At 39.5% G+C, this 15,176-nt stretch overlaps 1 protein-coding gene across 2 annotated transcripts in view; it reads left to right on the top strand.

Moving 5' to 3' along the window:
• Nucleotides 1-1,924: 1,924 nt before the first annotated feature.
• The window catches only part of gabbr1a (gamma-aminobutyric acid (GABA) B receptor, 1a), a 62,530-nt gene continuing 49,278 nt past the window's right edge, over nucleotides 1,925-15,176 (top strand). The window contains exons 1-4 of one of the 2 annotated variants that reach the window (XM_029115939.2): nucleotides 1,925-2,262; nucleotides 4,151-4,260; nucleotides 4,467-4,531; nucleotides 10,593-10,731. In XM_029115939.2, coding sequence (XP_028971772.1) covers nucleotides 4,182-4,260; nucleotides 4,467-4,531; nucleotides 10,593-10,731 — 283 coding nt within the window. In that variant the 5' untranslated portion in view covers nucleotides 1,925-2,262; nucleotides 4,151-4,181. The remainder of the gene's footprint in view (nucleotides 2,263-4,150; nucleotides 4,261-4,466; nucleotides 4,532-10,592; nucleotides 10,732-15,176) is intronic. The other variant, XM_029115940.2, reaches the window with a different exon arrangement.

Consider the following 15,176-nt stretch of genomic DNA (forward strand, 5'->3'; position numbering starts at 1 on the left):
AGCATGAAGGGAAAGTCCCATTAAGGTCCTGTGAAACTCAACTGGAGAGGAGCCCTATTCAGTCTAAATGACATTAACCCCCATTACTGGTGTAAGTCAAACACAATGTTGTTCTTGTGGAATGAGAGAGGATGTGTGAAAATGAATGCCATTTACTTGTTTATTTATTTGAGTTCACAGCAAATATGTTTTATGTTACTCTTAGAAGAATGAGTTGTTTGGCTTGTCCTGGAAAGAGGGTTTCAGAATTTAAGTCAGTTGAGCCCCATAACACTAAAGAGGGGTATGGAGTCGATTCTGACAACTTGCTTAGTGACCGAAAACATGCACTGAAGACTATTTATTTGGACTTTCATAATGTGTGCTAGTATTCAAGAGCAAATCATGCGCTTGTAAAACATGAAGCTGTTTTAATTGTTTTTAACTACTCATTTTACGATATTTTTTGGAGAAGTAAACAAACATCCGAAGAGTATGTTTCTTTACAGCCTCCTGGGTCGTAAGCTGAAGTGTGCCTTGACACAGTACGATGCAGGCAGACGTATGGCATGGCTCCAACATACAGTCCAGATGCCTGTATACCGTGTTAATATATGGTCAACAGTTGAGAAATACTCTTATGAAGGACATACAATCGACCGTAATGTTCATTGCTGAATTGGAATCATCTATGATTCATCCTAGCACTGTTTTGCCTACAATTGTTTTATTGTTTGTATTGATTCGAATGTGTCAGCGTGCTGCTTTTGGCAAAGTGGAACATAGGAGATCAATTGTAGATCAAAGAGCCAAGAGATCAATTGTAAGTTTGTGTATAATTACAACAGAGGAAATTACTAAATGTTCACTTGTAGTTTTTTGTGTGTGGAATATTGGAGCGTTTCTTTTGTATAGTTATTTTAAAGTGATCTTATTTCATTCTGGTTATCTGCTGCCTTCCTCGTGGGATGTCTGTCTCTCCAGCTCCCTCTCTACATCCCCTCCCCCATCGTTACCAGCCCTACATGTAGAAGTAGTCGTCTTATTTCTGTGCTCTTAAGCCTTTGATGTTTGCCCGTTGGATGTCTTCATCTGTCTGGCGTCTCCCAGGTGCACTGCTGTACCGACGATGTGTTCTGCACACCCCTTCGACTCATTTACATGTATGCAATATCATAAGGTTAAAACAATAAAATGATATGAGCAATCTTGACGTTGGCATTTCTAGACCCAATATGTTTCATTTTTCCAGACATCTTTTGACATGGTTAGGTTCTAGACTGTGTTGTATTTTGCAGTCTGTTTAATGCCTTAATGTACTTCTACTCGTACTACATTACAGATTTAGGAAAATGGAGGGTTCAGATGAATAGCTGGAGAGTTGTGAGGAGACAGGCAAAGAGATGAGTTATCTTTTATCCCCCGCTTCAATTATTCAACGTGGATATAAATATGAAGGAGACGGGTGCTCTCAAAATAGATTACAGGACGACAGCGGTGAAGGAAGAAGAGTACAGTAAGGGTACCGCAGCCTATCATAAGAACATATCTGTCGTTACCAACGCTGAAAATAGATGTCAATGTTGTAAGAACGACTTACAACTGCTTCACTTAACATTCCTGGTCAGAAAGCTTTAGACAATGTTTAACATTGCCTCATACTGTTCGCTTTTATAAGATGTATATCAAATTGGAAATCTTTGGTATTGCTTATTGTGTTTTAATACCTATCCGTTAAATCAAATGTAATACAAAAATAGCTATTTTTATTGAGGAGCTCTGTAAGCTGCTCTTAGGCTTTCATTGATCATTATTTGTTGGTATGTATGGACCAAGATCTTAACCAGCATCTGGGAGAAAGACGTGTGCGTCAGAAAAATACTTTTTACGCACGTTACGTATATCCATCATGACGTCGAGAATTAGCTAGAGATTGTAGGGGGAGAGGAAAAAGGCAAAGAGGGAGTGTGAGAATTCGGCGTTTCGTCGTTCATGGGGAAGCGATTGTATATAGTGCATGTATATTTGTATGTACATTTATCGTTTCTGACTTTTCACCATGCGAAATTGAAGTAGATGTCAACAAACTTATTTATACGGTTGTTTTTAACATTTGATGTATGCATGGGGAACGAATTGAAAATTTAGAGCCATAACAATATAGCCATACAATCCGTTGCAAAAAAATCTACATTTTACACATAATTCGACATTGGCGTGTTCACAAACGAGTAGGACACGACGGACATCCTGTCATCTACATCCAGCACGTCGAAAGTATTTGTAAGTACACATGATAACATGCTAGAATCTCATACTCCACATAAACGTTGTAAGCTTGCACGGATTTGCCTGTCCTATATGTATATTCAGTTGGCAGGCCTAGTCTACTCTAGCCTATGTAAAATTATTATTTCATAAACGACAGGTTTCTCTGGGAAGCACCGTTGCTAACCTATTTGCCTACAATGTAACATACCGTCCCACCTATTCGTGGCGTGAGGTCAGTATCTTTAGATATATTATGCACGTTTTGAACTAGTTTATAATGAAATGAATGGCATGCTTGAATAGACGAGAAATCAGAACTTAATTGTGCAGACAGTTTAGTCTTACGGATATAGGGCTGGCCTTTCTCGACAGGCCGTTATGGAATCTCGTGTCAACACCGGCCAGCAACTAGGGTAGGGTACATTTGGTGACACCTTCAGAGCGACCCTCACTACAGCGTTTGTAATCGATATCAGTGCACGTGTCTTGATAATTTAATCCACCCGCACACCACATTGTAAACATGGTTATTTTTGATTTCCATTAGCATTTTCCAACAGCATATGCTGCTTAAAAAATCTCCGTGTCTTGGATGAAGTCTTCCGTTTGTTATCGTTTTAGTCTTCTTTAGATACGTATCTGGGATACCCCTGTCCATGGTCCTGAAGGTCCCAGTTAGAACCTTGTTGGCAGGATCGTTCGCTATCCGTGGTTCTGAAATTTGCTGTACAGCACCGAAAGCTAATTTTAGATTTGATTATTAACTAGTTTAACGGTTCTCTTTAGGTTTTTAATATCAGAGAACTGCCATTGTCATTTATACGGCGGCATAGTTTTATATATTGTAAGCTGTCTGATCTGTACCACACTCACACAGTTGGATTTTAGTTTTCTCAGTGTGTGAGGATGCTTCCAACTGTTCGCCCTGTCTCTGCCTCCCTCCCTCCCACTATTTCTGTCTCTCACACACATACACACCTTTTCTTTCTGTCTCTGTGTCTATCTCTTCCTGCATGTTCTTGTTAGTGCGCTATAAATACACCGTAATGCTAATCAAGTATCCTACAGTGTTGTCTGTCTTCCTCGACTCTTCCATTCCTTCACACCATCTGTTCCAATATAGAGCTTTGTTACACACGCAATGACTCCCTCAATCTCTCTCTGTCTCCCTATCACTATGTACCTATTTATCTTGGTCTCCCTATCTGTGTACCTATCTATCCTTCTGTATCTCTGCTTCTCATTCTCTCTCCCTGACCTGTGCATGTCTCTCCCTCTCTGTCCCCATCCCTCCTCTCTCTCTTTCTCTTTTTCCAGCTTTCACTGTTTGTGGCAACATGATAAAGTTGCATTAATTACTTACTAATTAGTGACTATATTTAGGTGTATTTATACTTCAGCACACACTCATATGACTGTTGTGCTGGCTTCGTTAGCGCTGGAAGCACCCTTTTAGACTGACTCTGGGATCATGAACTATAGCAGGCTAGATCACTCCACTGTGGAAGGAGCTCGTGAAATGTGTACATTCAGCGCAGAGTTGAGCATTTCCACTACTTCACCACAGTATCCGGAGTTAGTAGATGTTAGTCATCTGGGCTGTAGTGGCAGGTGCACTCCTCCATGACCTGCTGTAGGTGAGGTTGGAGTGTGTTGTTATCTAGTCGCATGACTCTGGTTTAGATGATCAGGACTGTCCCTTTAAATGTTTATTAATGATGTGTTTCATGAGAATATGTCGGTTCCTTCCTTTTAGAACACTTTTAGATTTTGTTATTTTGCGAATACTATATAAAGGTTGTTTATAACTAATGCCCCTCTCTTGTTTCATTTCAATATCTTATTCCTTTCATCCACCCATCACCTACCCACCCTCCATCTCTTCCACTTTCTCTGCCAGCTCTTATCTATCTCTCTTCCCAGATCCAGTAATGGCACAGCTATTGTTTCTGATAATTCTGTATGCTCTTCCATCTCTTGTTGTGGCCATACATAATTCAACAACTGGAGGTAATTACTGTGTGTGTGTGTCTGTGTGTGTGTGTGTAGGTGTGTTAGCAGTTACAAACTCCACAGAGATAAAGGACCTACAGAGATTACCAGCTCAGAGGAAGGAGTGAGATGAAGAGATGATTCTAATTGTAGTGTATATCATGACTGTATATAGGCTACTGTACGTTCCCACTCACCATGTATTCCTCTCTCACTCTATTTAGGCTGTGGCATCATCCGCCCTCCCAGAGATGGAGGCATCCGCTACAGAGGCCTGACACAAGAACAGGTACAGTACACTTACTACTATCACATAACTATCACAGTGCTGTCACTGTTATTACAGTAACATCGCTATTATTACAGTAACATCCTTACTGTAGACCCTTTTCAGTGTTTACGAACATTGCTTTGAGAGGGTGGTGCACACTCATCATGGAGGAAGAAACACCACCAGGCTAGCACTGTAACTGATAGTTACTGATATAATTTGCAACTTTAAATCAAATTTGTAATGGAGACAGTGAGAGAAAGTTTTTCATAATGTTTTCGCTATATTACCATTATCAGGGCAAGATTTGGACTGCCACTCCTATAATCTTACAGTTTTACAAATAATGGGATCAGCTTGACAGGCTCATTTGCACTGGCACACTTTTGATGGATGGGCGACCCTAAGAAATTATGAAACGTTGTTTTGCTTGTTTAAAAAGATAAGCTTGTTGACCCCAGTGCTGGAATATGACTTCAGGTCCCTTAATTATTGAACTTATATATAATTTTTTTACATGGTGGTTACACTATCACTTGAAATTGAAATGTCACTGTGATCTACAGTATGCTATGCATTAGACCCTTACTTATATAACATTCTCTGGGACAACTCGTCAGAAAAAGCTCAAGAATGTTTCCGCCCTAAAATGTAAAAAACATTCTGTTTCAGTCAGAACTAGAACATGTCTTCATCTCAACAATATTCCCATATAAGATGCTACTTTGTTTCGCTTTGGGGCAACAGGGCTCAGTATTAGTTGTCAAAGTGTATTTCAGTTGAACAACTGATTACTAGTTATATGGATTACTAAATTATTACTATTGAATATATCTTCATTTCTGGTCATTATTTACAGCAGGGAAGGGCAAACCTTTTGGCTTCGGGGCCACATCAGTATTTTGAAATTACATGGAGGGCCACACTGTCTTTGTATTTTTTAACCATAATTGCTGACAAGAAAAGGGCAAACATTTTAACATTTATACAGTAAGTCCCTTATAGTACCAAAATAATTTCAATTCAGATTTATAAGAATGGGCTTGTGAGTTCTTTTTTTTACTTCCCCTCAAAACTATTTTTGTCACCTACTGTGTACCAGATGGAATAGCATCGCAGGCCAGATTCTGCACTTAATTTGCCCACCCCTGATTTACAGTCTGGTTGCATTGGTTTCTGCTTCTTTTGCCTCCGAGATGCAGATGCATCCTTGCCTGATGTCAATGTGTTAATTTATCACAGTACTATTATGATTGTCACAGTATTGTAACTACAGTGGAGAGAACAAGTATTTGATACACTGCCAATTTTGCAGGTTTTCCCATTTGCAAAGCATGTAGAATTTTTATTATAGGTACTCTTCAACTGTGAGTGACGGAATCTAAAAATAATATCCAGAAAATCTCATTGTATGATTTTTAAGTAATTAATATGCATTTTATTGCATGACATAAGTATTTGATACATCAGAAAAGCAGAACTTAATATTTGGTACAAAAACCTTTGTTTGCAAAGATCATACATTTCCTGTAGTTCTTGACCAGGTTTGCACACACTGCAGCAGGGATTCTGGCCCACTCCTCCACACAGACCTTCTCCAGATCCTTCAGGTTATGGGGCTGTCGCTGGGCAATACAGACTTTCAGCTCCCTCCAAAGATTTTCTATTGGGTTCAGGTCTGGAGACTGGCTAGGCCACTCCAGGACCTTGAGATGCTTCTTACGGAGCCACTCCTTAGTTGCCTTGGCTGTGTGTTTCGGGTCGTTGTTATGCTGGAAGACCCAACCAAGACCGATCTTCAATGCTCTTACTGAGGGAAGGAGGTTGTTGGCCAAGATCTCGCGATACATGGCCCTATCCATCCTCCCCTCAATACGGTGCAGTCGTCCTGTCCCCTTTGCAGAAAAGCATCCCCAAAGAATGATGTTTCCACCTCCATGCTTCCTGGTTGGGATGGTGTTCTTGGGGTTGTACTCATCCTTCTTCTTCATCCAAACATGGTGAGTGGAGTTTAGACCAAAAAGCTCTATTTTTGTCTCATCAGACCACATGACCTTCTCCCATTCCTCCTCTGGATCATCTAGATGGTCATTGGCAAACTTCAGACGGGCTTGGACATGCGCTGGCTTGACCAGGGGGACCTTGTGTGCGCAGCAGGATTTTAATCCATGACGGCGTAGTGTGTTACTAATGGTTTTCTTTGAGACTGTGCTCCCAGCTCTCTTCAGGTCATTAACCAGGTCCTGCAGTGAACTTCTGGGCTGATGCCTCACCTTCCTCATGATCATTGATGCCCCACGAGGTGAGATCTTGCATGGAGCCCCAGACCGAGGGAGATTGACCGTCATCTTGAACTTCTTCCATTTTCTATAATTGCGCCAACAATTGTTGCCTTCTCACCAAGCTGCTTGCCTATTGTCCTGTAGCCCATCCCAGCCTTGTGCAGGTCTACAATTTTATCCCAGATGTCCTTACACAGCTCTCTGGTCTTGGCCATTGTGGAGAGGTTGGAATCTGTTTGATTGAGTGTGTGGACAGGTGTCTTTTATACAGGTAACAAGTTTAAACAGGTGCAGTTAATACAGGTAATGAGTGGAGAACAGGAGGGCTTCTTAAAGAAAAACAAACAGGTCTGTGAGAGCCAGAATTTTTACTGGTTGGTAGGTGATCAAATACTTATGTCATGCAATAAAATGCAAATTAATTATTTAAAGATCATACAATGTTCCCTCCAACCTTATGTGAGGCCTCCATCTCCTTGTTGCTTAAGAAGGATAAGGACCCCACCGCATGTAGCAGTTATAGACCGATTTCACTCCTTAATGTTGATTTGAAGATTTTAGCCAAAGTCTTATCCTCTCGTCTTCAGTTGGTACTACCATCTTTAAAATGCCTGGATCAGACAGGTTTTACACCAGGGAGACATTCGTTCTTTAACACTAGGATGCTTCTTAATATTCTTTGTTCCCCCCCATCTGAGTCACCGGAAATAATTCTGTCTTCAGATGCCGAGAAGGCATTTGACAGAGTTGAATGGCCTTATTTATTTTTTATTTTAGAGAAGTTTGGGTTTGACTCTAACTTTATTTCTTAGATTCAACTTCTTTATTCTTCACCGGTTGCCTCTGTACACACTAATGGCTTTCATTCACCCCATGTTTCTCTCCAACGCGGAACCCGTCAGGGCTGACCCCTCTCTCCTTTACTTTTTAACCTTGCCATAGAGCCTCTTGCTATTTTGCTTCGTAGCCATAATGGTTTTGAAGGAATATCTCGTTATGGTTTAGTTCATAAACTTTCTCTTTATGCTGATGACCTTTTACTGTATATTTCTAACCCTGTCTCCTCCTTGCCAGTCATTTTAGACATTCTAGAGAAATTTAGTTGTGTCTCCGGTTATAAGATAAATTTGCAAAAAAGTGAACTATTCTTTGTCAACCCTGAGGCCAGTAAGATCTCATATTCTCTTTTTCCCTTTAAAATAGCTTCAGGTGGGTTTAAATACTTGGGAGTCTCGTTCACAAATTCGTTTAACCATCTATTTGAGAAGAATGTTCAACCACTAATCGATAAAACCAAGTCAGACATGTCTAGATGGGCTTCACTTCCTTTGTCTCTTGTGGGTCGCATTAATCTGGTAAAAATTGTTATTTTACCTAAATTCCTTTATCTCTTCCAACATATTCCAATTTGCATCAATAAATCTTTTTTTACAAAATTTGATGGTATTTTGCGTTAATTTATCTGGGGAAACAAACCGGCGCGACTCAAAAAATCAGTTCTTCAGCTCCCTAAGTCTAAAGGCGGTCTTGCACTTCCCAACTTTCAACAATATTACTGGGCTTGTAATATTAATAAAATTCTTTACTGGAACAATTCTGCCCGCACTGATAAATGCCCCCCTTGGGTCCATTCAGAGACCACTTCTACGACTGGCACTTTGTATTCTGTTATTTGTTCTCAACTTCCCTTAGTTATTAGTAAAATATCATCTAACCCAATTGTCAGTAACACTATCAAAATTTGGGTTCAGTTTAGGAAACATTTTGGTTTACAGAAAACCTCTATTTACTCACCTATCTTAAATAATAATTTTTTCTCCCCGTCCTGTTCTGACCCTGTTTTTCGAACCTGGTCAGCTAACGGACTTGTCGTGCTGAACGATTTGTATGAAGATGGGGTGTTTGCATCCTTCTCTTCCTTGTCCGCTAAGTACAAACTGCCCAATAGCCATTTGTTTCGTTTTTTTCAGATTAGACACTTTGTTCAGAAGTTGTTTCCCCACTTTCCCAACCGCCCGCCTGAATACCCTCTTGATAGTTTTCTCACTTTAGGTGTAGGCCAGAAACGTCTAATTTCAGCTATTTATAACTTAATAAGTACACTTAATGTAGATCCAACTGTTTTTCTGAGAGAGTTGTGGGAGAATGACCTGGGTGTTTCGATCACTGATGATCAATGGGACGAAACTCTAAGATTGGTTCACTGCTCTTCCATATGTGCTAGGCATGGCCTACTGCAATGTAAGGTGCTCCACCGAGCTCATTTAACTAATGCCAGATTGGCAACATTTTTTCCAGATATGAGTGATGCTTGTCATCGTTGCATGCAGTCCCCTGCCAATCATCTTCATATGTTTTGGAGCTGTCCTCAGTTGACAGACTTCTGGTCCAATGTTTTCGATACACTTAACAATGCTCTTAACATAGAGTTGGACCCCAATCCCTTGACTGCACTGTTTGGCATTCCTTCGAGACCTGACCTGTCTATCGCATCTCGCCAGGTTATTGCCTTTACTTCTGTTTTAGCCAGGCGAGCCATTCTTCTTAAATGGAAACATGTGACTCCCCCATCACACAACAGGTGGATCCAAGAAATTTTTAGATGTATAAATCTTGAGAAGTTAAGATTTTTGCTTTCAGGATCCCTTAAAACTTTCCAGAAGACCTGGGAACCTGTCCTAAACTACATAAAAGGTTTACCGTGCTCCCCTGACACTAATGTACAGTAACTGATTGTTGCTGGTAAAAGGAAAGACCAATATCAGAGAGAGGAGTATTTATTTTAACTCCTTTTTATTTTTTTTATTTTTTTTGGGGCTATAGAGTTAACCCTTCTTTATTTATCTTTTGATTATTATTTTTTTATTTTTTTATTTATTTTTTCTCCTTTTTGGGGTGGGAGGGTTATGGAAGGGTTTAAACTGAGACAGTCTGTAATTTCTTGCTTTTAAATGAATATGTCTTGTGTTGTCTTGTTAAATACCAATAAAAAAAATATAAATAAAAAAAAAAAAAAAAAAAAAATAGATCATACAATGTGATTTTCTGGATTTTTGACCATTTACAGACCTCTACATGCTTTGTAAGTAGGAAAACCTGCAAAATCGGCAGTGTATCAAATACTTGTTCTCCCCACTATATTATCATAGTATTATTAATATTAACCCAATACTATCACAATTATCCTAGTACTGTCACTACTATCACAGTACTATCATAATTGTCACAGTATTATAACTATTATAACAGCACTCGTACATTGACACAGTAGTATCAGTACTTTCACAATACATTTACTATTATCACTGTACTACCACAGTACTATTAAAACACTATTATCACTTATCACAAATCTATTACTATTACCACAGTACTATCATTACTATCACAGGACTGTCATAGTACAAGCACAATTCATGCCAATAACTGTGTATTATACATTTTTAGCATGTACTACAGTTATTCATTAATATTCATTTATTTGTTGAAAGGACTGAATTACAGGATTTTCCATCCACTGAAATTGCACTGCTCACTTATCACTAACATTTACTTTAATCTCCCTAACCATATTAGATAATATGCGTAAAAACTGTAGCTTATATCCTGGATTCTCAATTCTGATATTATAGTTCTTTAGTCTTGCAGCATGGTCATGTACTAGCTACCATGTTGTTGTCATTGTTGTTCTAATCTTAGAAACGCATTGAAGCCTTAAAAAGAAATGACTCATTCCTCAGTTAGAAAAATCAATCAATACCTAAAAATGAATCAGTGTCATCTATTTCTGTGTTCAGATCCGCAATGTTCAAATCCTACCAGTGGACTATGAGATTGAATACATCTGCCGAGGGAGCCGGGTCATAGTGGGCCCGAAGGTCAGGAAGTGCCTTCCAAATGGCACATGGACTGAAATCACACAACACAGCAGATGTTGTAAGTACATCTTCTCACTTTTCCTTAGAGTCTAACCCTTTGACTTAACTAGCTAGGTTAAGAATATCCTCTGTCCTTTCACTACGGTCTACCCCTGTGACTTTATTAGCTAGGTTAAGAATATCCTCTGTCCTTCCACTACGGTCTACCCCTGTGACTTTACTAGCTAGTTTAAGAATATCCTCTGATCTTCCACTACGGTCTACCCCTGTGACTTCAGTAGCAAGGTTCAATATATCCTCTGTCCTTCCACTACGGTCTACCCCTGTGACTTTACTAGCTAGGTTAAGAATATCCTGTGTCCTTCCACTACGTTCTATCCCTGTGACTTCAGTAGCTAGGTTCAATACATCCGCTGTCATAGACGTCAGTATAAGATCAAAGTGCATTTTAATTTTCTTCTAATGCGGATTGTGTTTTTATAATGGGATTCTGACTGTAAATTGATATCTCAAAGGGGATATGGGAAAATAACAACAGGGCAGATTTGTCTGGTAATCCTCACGCTCTGTTCAAAGCCAGCTGGAAGATGCCAAAGTGTCCTCAAGCCAAAACATGACAGCGCAGATATTAGCAGCCCAATTGTAAAACATGAAGTTTGGTAGGGCCTGTCCTCATTTTAGTTTAAACTTGCAGAGATACTTTTTACATATCTATTGTATAGTCTCACATGAATGAATCGATAATGGAGTCCAGTTGCATACGAAGTACTTCAATATGAATATGGGGATATGCAGGAATATGTATAGCAATTGTGGATACATCAGGTCTTGGGATATAATTGCATCTAGATTTTCATCAAGGGTGATCTCTGTGCTGACAGCCAGAATCCTGTTGATTCCGGGAAGGGAGATAACATGGCCCCAAAAAGTTTCTATGGACACGTGCAAGAATTCAGAAACTTTTTGGCTTCTGTCATTAATGGCCTTGGGACAGTATTAACCAATTGCCAGACCTTTGCCAGTAGCTTATGTGGTTAATTCATTTGCATTTAAATTTCAGACAGAATTTGGTTGTAGCTCTGAACTAGCTCACATGAATGAAGCAGCCAATGACTTGATAATTAGAAGATTCAGGTGTGATTGTTAATACATGGAATGGGTGAGAGTCCCCAGGAAAGATTGGAGAACCACTGTCTTAAACTTAAGTACTGTTATTGATTTCAAAGAAATGCATAGATTGGGCTTTCAGTTATTTGTAAGATGGGAGTTGTGTGGTGTGACCTCACCAAATCTGAGCCAAAAGGTTAGTAGACAACTAAGTATTTGGACAGTGATACATTTTATTTGGCTCTGTATTCCAATACAATTGTCTATGAAAATATGGGGGGACAATGTATGAAAACGTGCTATAATTGCTGAATGGTTAATCCTCTGATTCAAGTTGACAGTATATTTTTCCCTATAATGAAATCATTACAGATCCAGTTTACTGGATTACAGACCTATAAAATGTTAAAGTCCCCACTCCGGAAGCTACTTTGAATTCAAATATTTGGCACGATTTATGGACTATCTTTAATACCCGTTCTAATCATTAGGGATGGGGACTTTAATTCCAAGACCAATATTTGGATACATCTTCCAACCACCTGTGGTGTGATGCTGATTTATGGAGTGAGGGTTTGCTCGCAACACGTTCCCCATTAAGTACTGGACCACCCCCCTTTCAGAATACCGGATGCCACTGGGATGCGGCTGGTGTTCTGGCCTGATTTACAGACTGTGATTGTCCTTTGTCTCTGGGGTGGCATCCTAGAGTATGTTTGGGAGGATTGGGCGCTGAAGGTTGTAATTCTGGAGGCTCCTCAAGCACCCTCCATCTCCTGGAACCCTCCATCTCCTTCTCCTCTACTGTTTTGTTGCTTTCTCTTGTGCATTTTCTCTGCTGGCCTTGCTACTGGCCCCAGCCCCGACTGGCTCCCTGGGAGCCCTCAAATACATCCCCAGACGAGGTCCCAATAGGAAGCAGGTGTGCGGGGGCGGGGCTGGCCCCTTCCGGAAACTACCAGCTGTTTCAGTTGGAGGCTTTGGTGCGACGCTGATTTGTGGGGCGTGGGTGCGTTCGCACCACAATATGAACTAAAAAGGCTGCGAAGAAATGTCTTTGTTGTTTATCAGCTATGAATCTAACCTTTAGTTGAGTGAAAACACTTCAAAGTAAAAAATGTGTGCCACAATTATTGGCACCACTGTATTTTGTACTCTGTCTTCTCCTTTTCAAGATAACAGCTCTCGCAATTGCAAAAGCTTGATTCTATGATTATTGGACCCTTTTCATGTGGTGTGGGTCCTCTTTTGGACAGCTTCATTACATGATGCTTTACATTACATCCATAATAATGGAGATGGGTATTTTCAAGCATGTAGTTATCTTTTCTTAGCCATTGACTGATTTTTAAAGGTCAACATTTTGTCTCATTTAGTTTGTGTGTTCTCTGACCTTTCCCTTGTTGATGAATGTCTAAGGGAATTTAGGCTGTGCCTGTGCAAAAACACATGTTTGGAATACAATTATTATTTCTTGATGGCAATTCTTTTTTTTATTTAAACAATTTTCACCCAGTTAAAGATTAGATTCATAGAACTTTTTTAGTGTAATATCAGTAAAAAGCCATTATTGTTCTGGAGGGCACTGTACAAATACAGTGTGAAAATGTATTTGCCCTCTTCCTGATTTCCTAAATTTTTGCATATTTGCTGCTCTGAATGGTGTCAGATTTTCATAAATAACGTAATATAAGACAAAGAGAACCAGAGTAAACACAAACGTTTGTGTTGAAATTATAATTGTATTTATTTATGGTATACATTTAGTTATCCAACACCAACTGGCCCTGTGTTAAAAATGTGCAGCAACAATTGCAACCAAATGCTTCCTATGATTGGAGATCAGTCGTCTTTGCAGACTTGATGTATTCAGCGAGACTGGAGGCTTTTCAAACATGAACTGAGGTGGACTTACTCTTGTGTTTAGGAACATTGTCCAGCTGGATAACCCAGTAAAGCTTCAGCTTCCGGACTGATGACTGGCATTCTCCTTCAGATTTTCTGGTAGAGAGCGGAATTTATGGTTCCTTCAATGATGGCGATTCTTCCAGGCCCTGAGGCAGCAAAGCATCCCCATTCCATCACACTACCACCACCTTGTTTGACTGTTGGGATGATGTTCTTATTGCGAAATGCTGTGTTTGCTTTACGCCAGACAAAACGGGACCTGTGTCTTCCTTCCAAAAATTTCCACTTTTGACTTGTGTGTCCATAGAACATTATCCCAAATGGTTTTCGGGGTCATCAATTTTGCAAGGCAAATTTATTTCAATAGCAGTGGTTTGCGCCATACAATTCTCCCATTATTTAAATGTTTGCCCTGTATCTTATCTTATTTTCAAATTATGAACACTGACCTTAGCTAAGCCTAGAGAGGCCTGCATTTCCTTAGATGTTGTCCAGGGTGTTTTCGTGAGTCGTTGCTGCGCCCTTGGAGAGGTTTTGGTAAGCGGCCACTCCTGGGAAGATTCACCACTGTTCCAAGTTTTCTCAGTTTGGAGACAATGGCTCTCACTGTAGTTAGCTGGAGTCCCAGAGCCTTACAAATGGCTTTGTAACCCTTTTTAGACTGATACATCTCAACAACTTTTGTTCTCATCTCTTCCAGATTTTTTTTCCACCGCGGCTTGGTGTGTTGCTTGTTGAGACCTTGTAGCCTACTTCTCATTGATGGTGAGGTTCTGTATAAGTCATGTTTTGATTGAACAGGGCTGGTAGTACTCTTCTCATTGATGGTGTTTCTGCGTTAATTGAAATCCAATGATCAGTTGAATTTGATTAATGAGTTGATTGAGTAACTAAGGGAGCAATCACTTTTTCACACTGGGCCAGTTGCTGTTGGATAACTTTTCTCCTTCAAAGAATAAAATTGTAATTTAAGCATTGAATTTTGTGTTTGTTCAGGTTCTTTTAAATTACATTTTGTATCTGAAGATCTGAAACCATTCAGTGTGATAAATATGCAGTAATAGAGGAAATCAGGAATACTTTTTCACAGCACTGTGTATATATATATATATATATATATATATATATATATATATATATATATATATATATATATATATATATATATATATATATATATATATATATATACACACACTGTATATGTTTTTTTATTGCTGTAAAAGAGACTAGGCTGTCAGCTTGATGTCCCAATATAAATGCAAAGGTTATTCAGTAGAGTAACGGGTGGGGGGGAGTTATTCTGTCGTACTACTATCACATATCTATGTAAAATAGCAGAAATGCTTTGGCACTTGTGTTGTAGCATCAGCTTCCAAATACAGTGCAGGTATGCTATACTACATAATGGTAGCCACTCTTCAATCATTATGTCACCAGAATAAGAGCCTCAAGCTTATCCTTGTCCTCTTTCACCACCCCGTAGAA

This window comes from Esox lucius, chromosome 20 (genome assembly GCF_011004845.1).
Source record: "Esox lucius isolate fEsoLuc1 chromosome 20, fEsoLuc1.pri, whole genome shotgun sequence".
Classification (NCBI taxonomy): domain Eukaryota; kingdom Metazoa; phylum Chordata; class Actinopteri; order Esociformes; family Esocidae; genus Esox; species Esox lucius.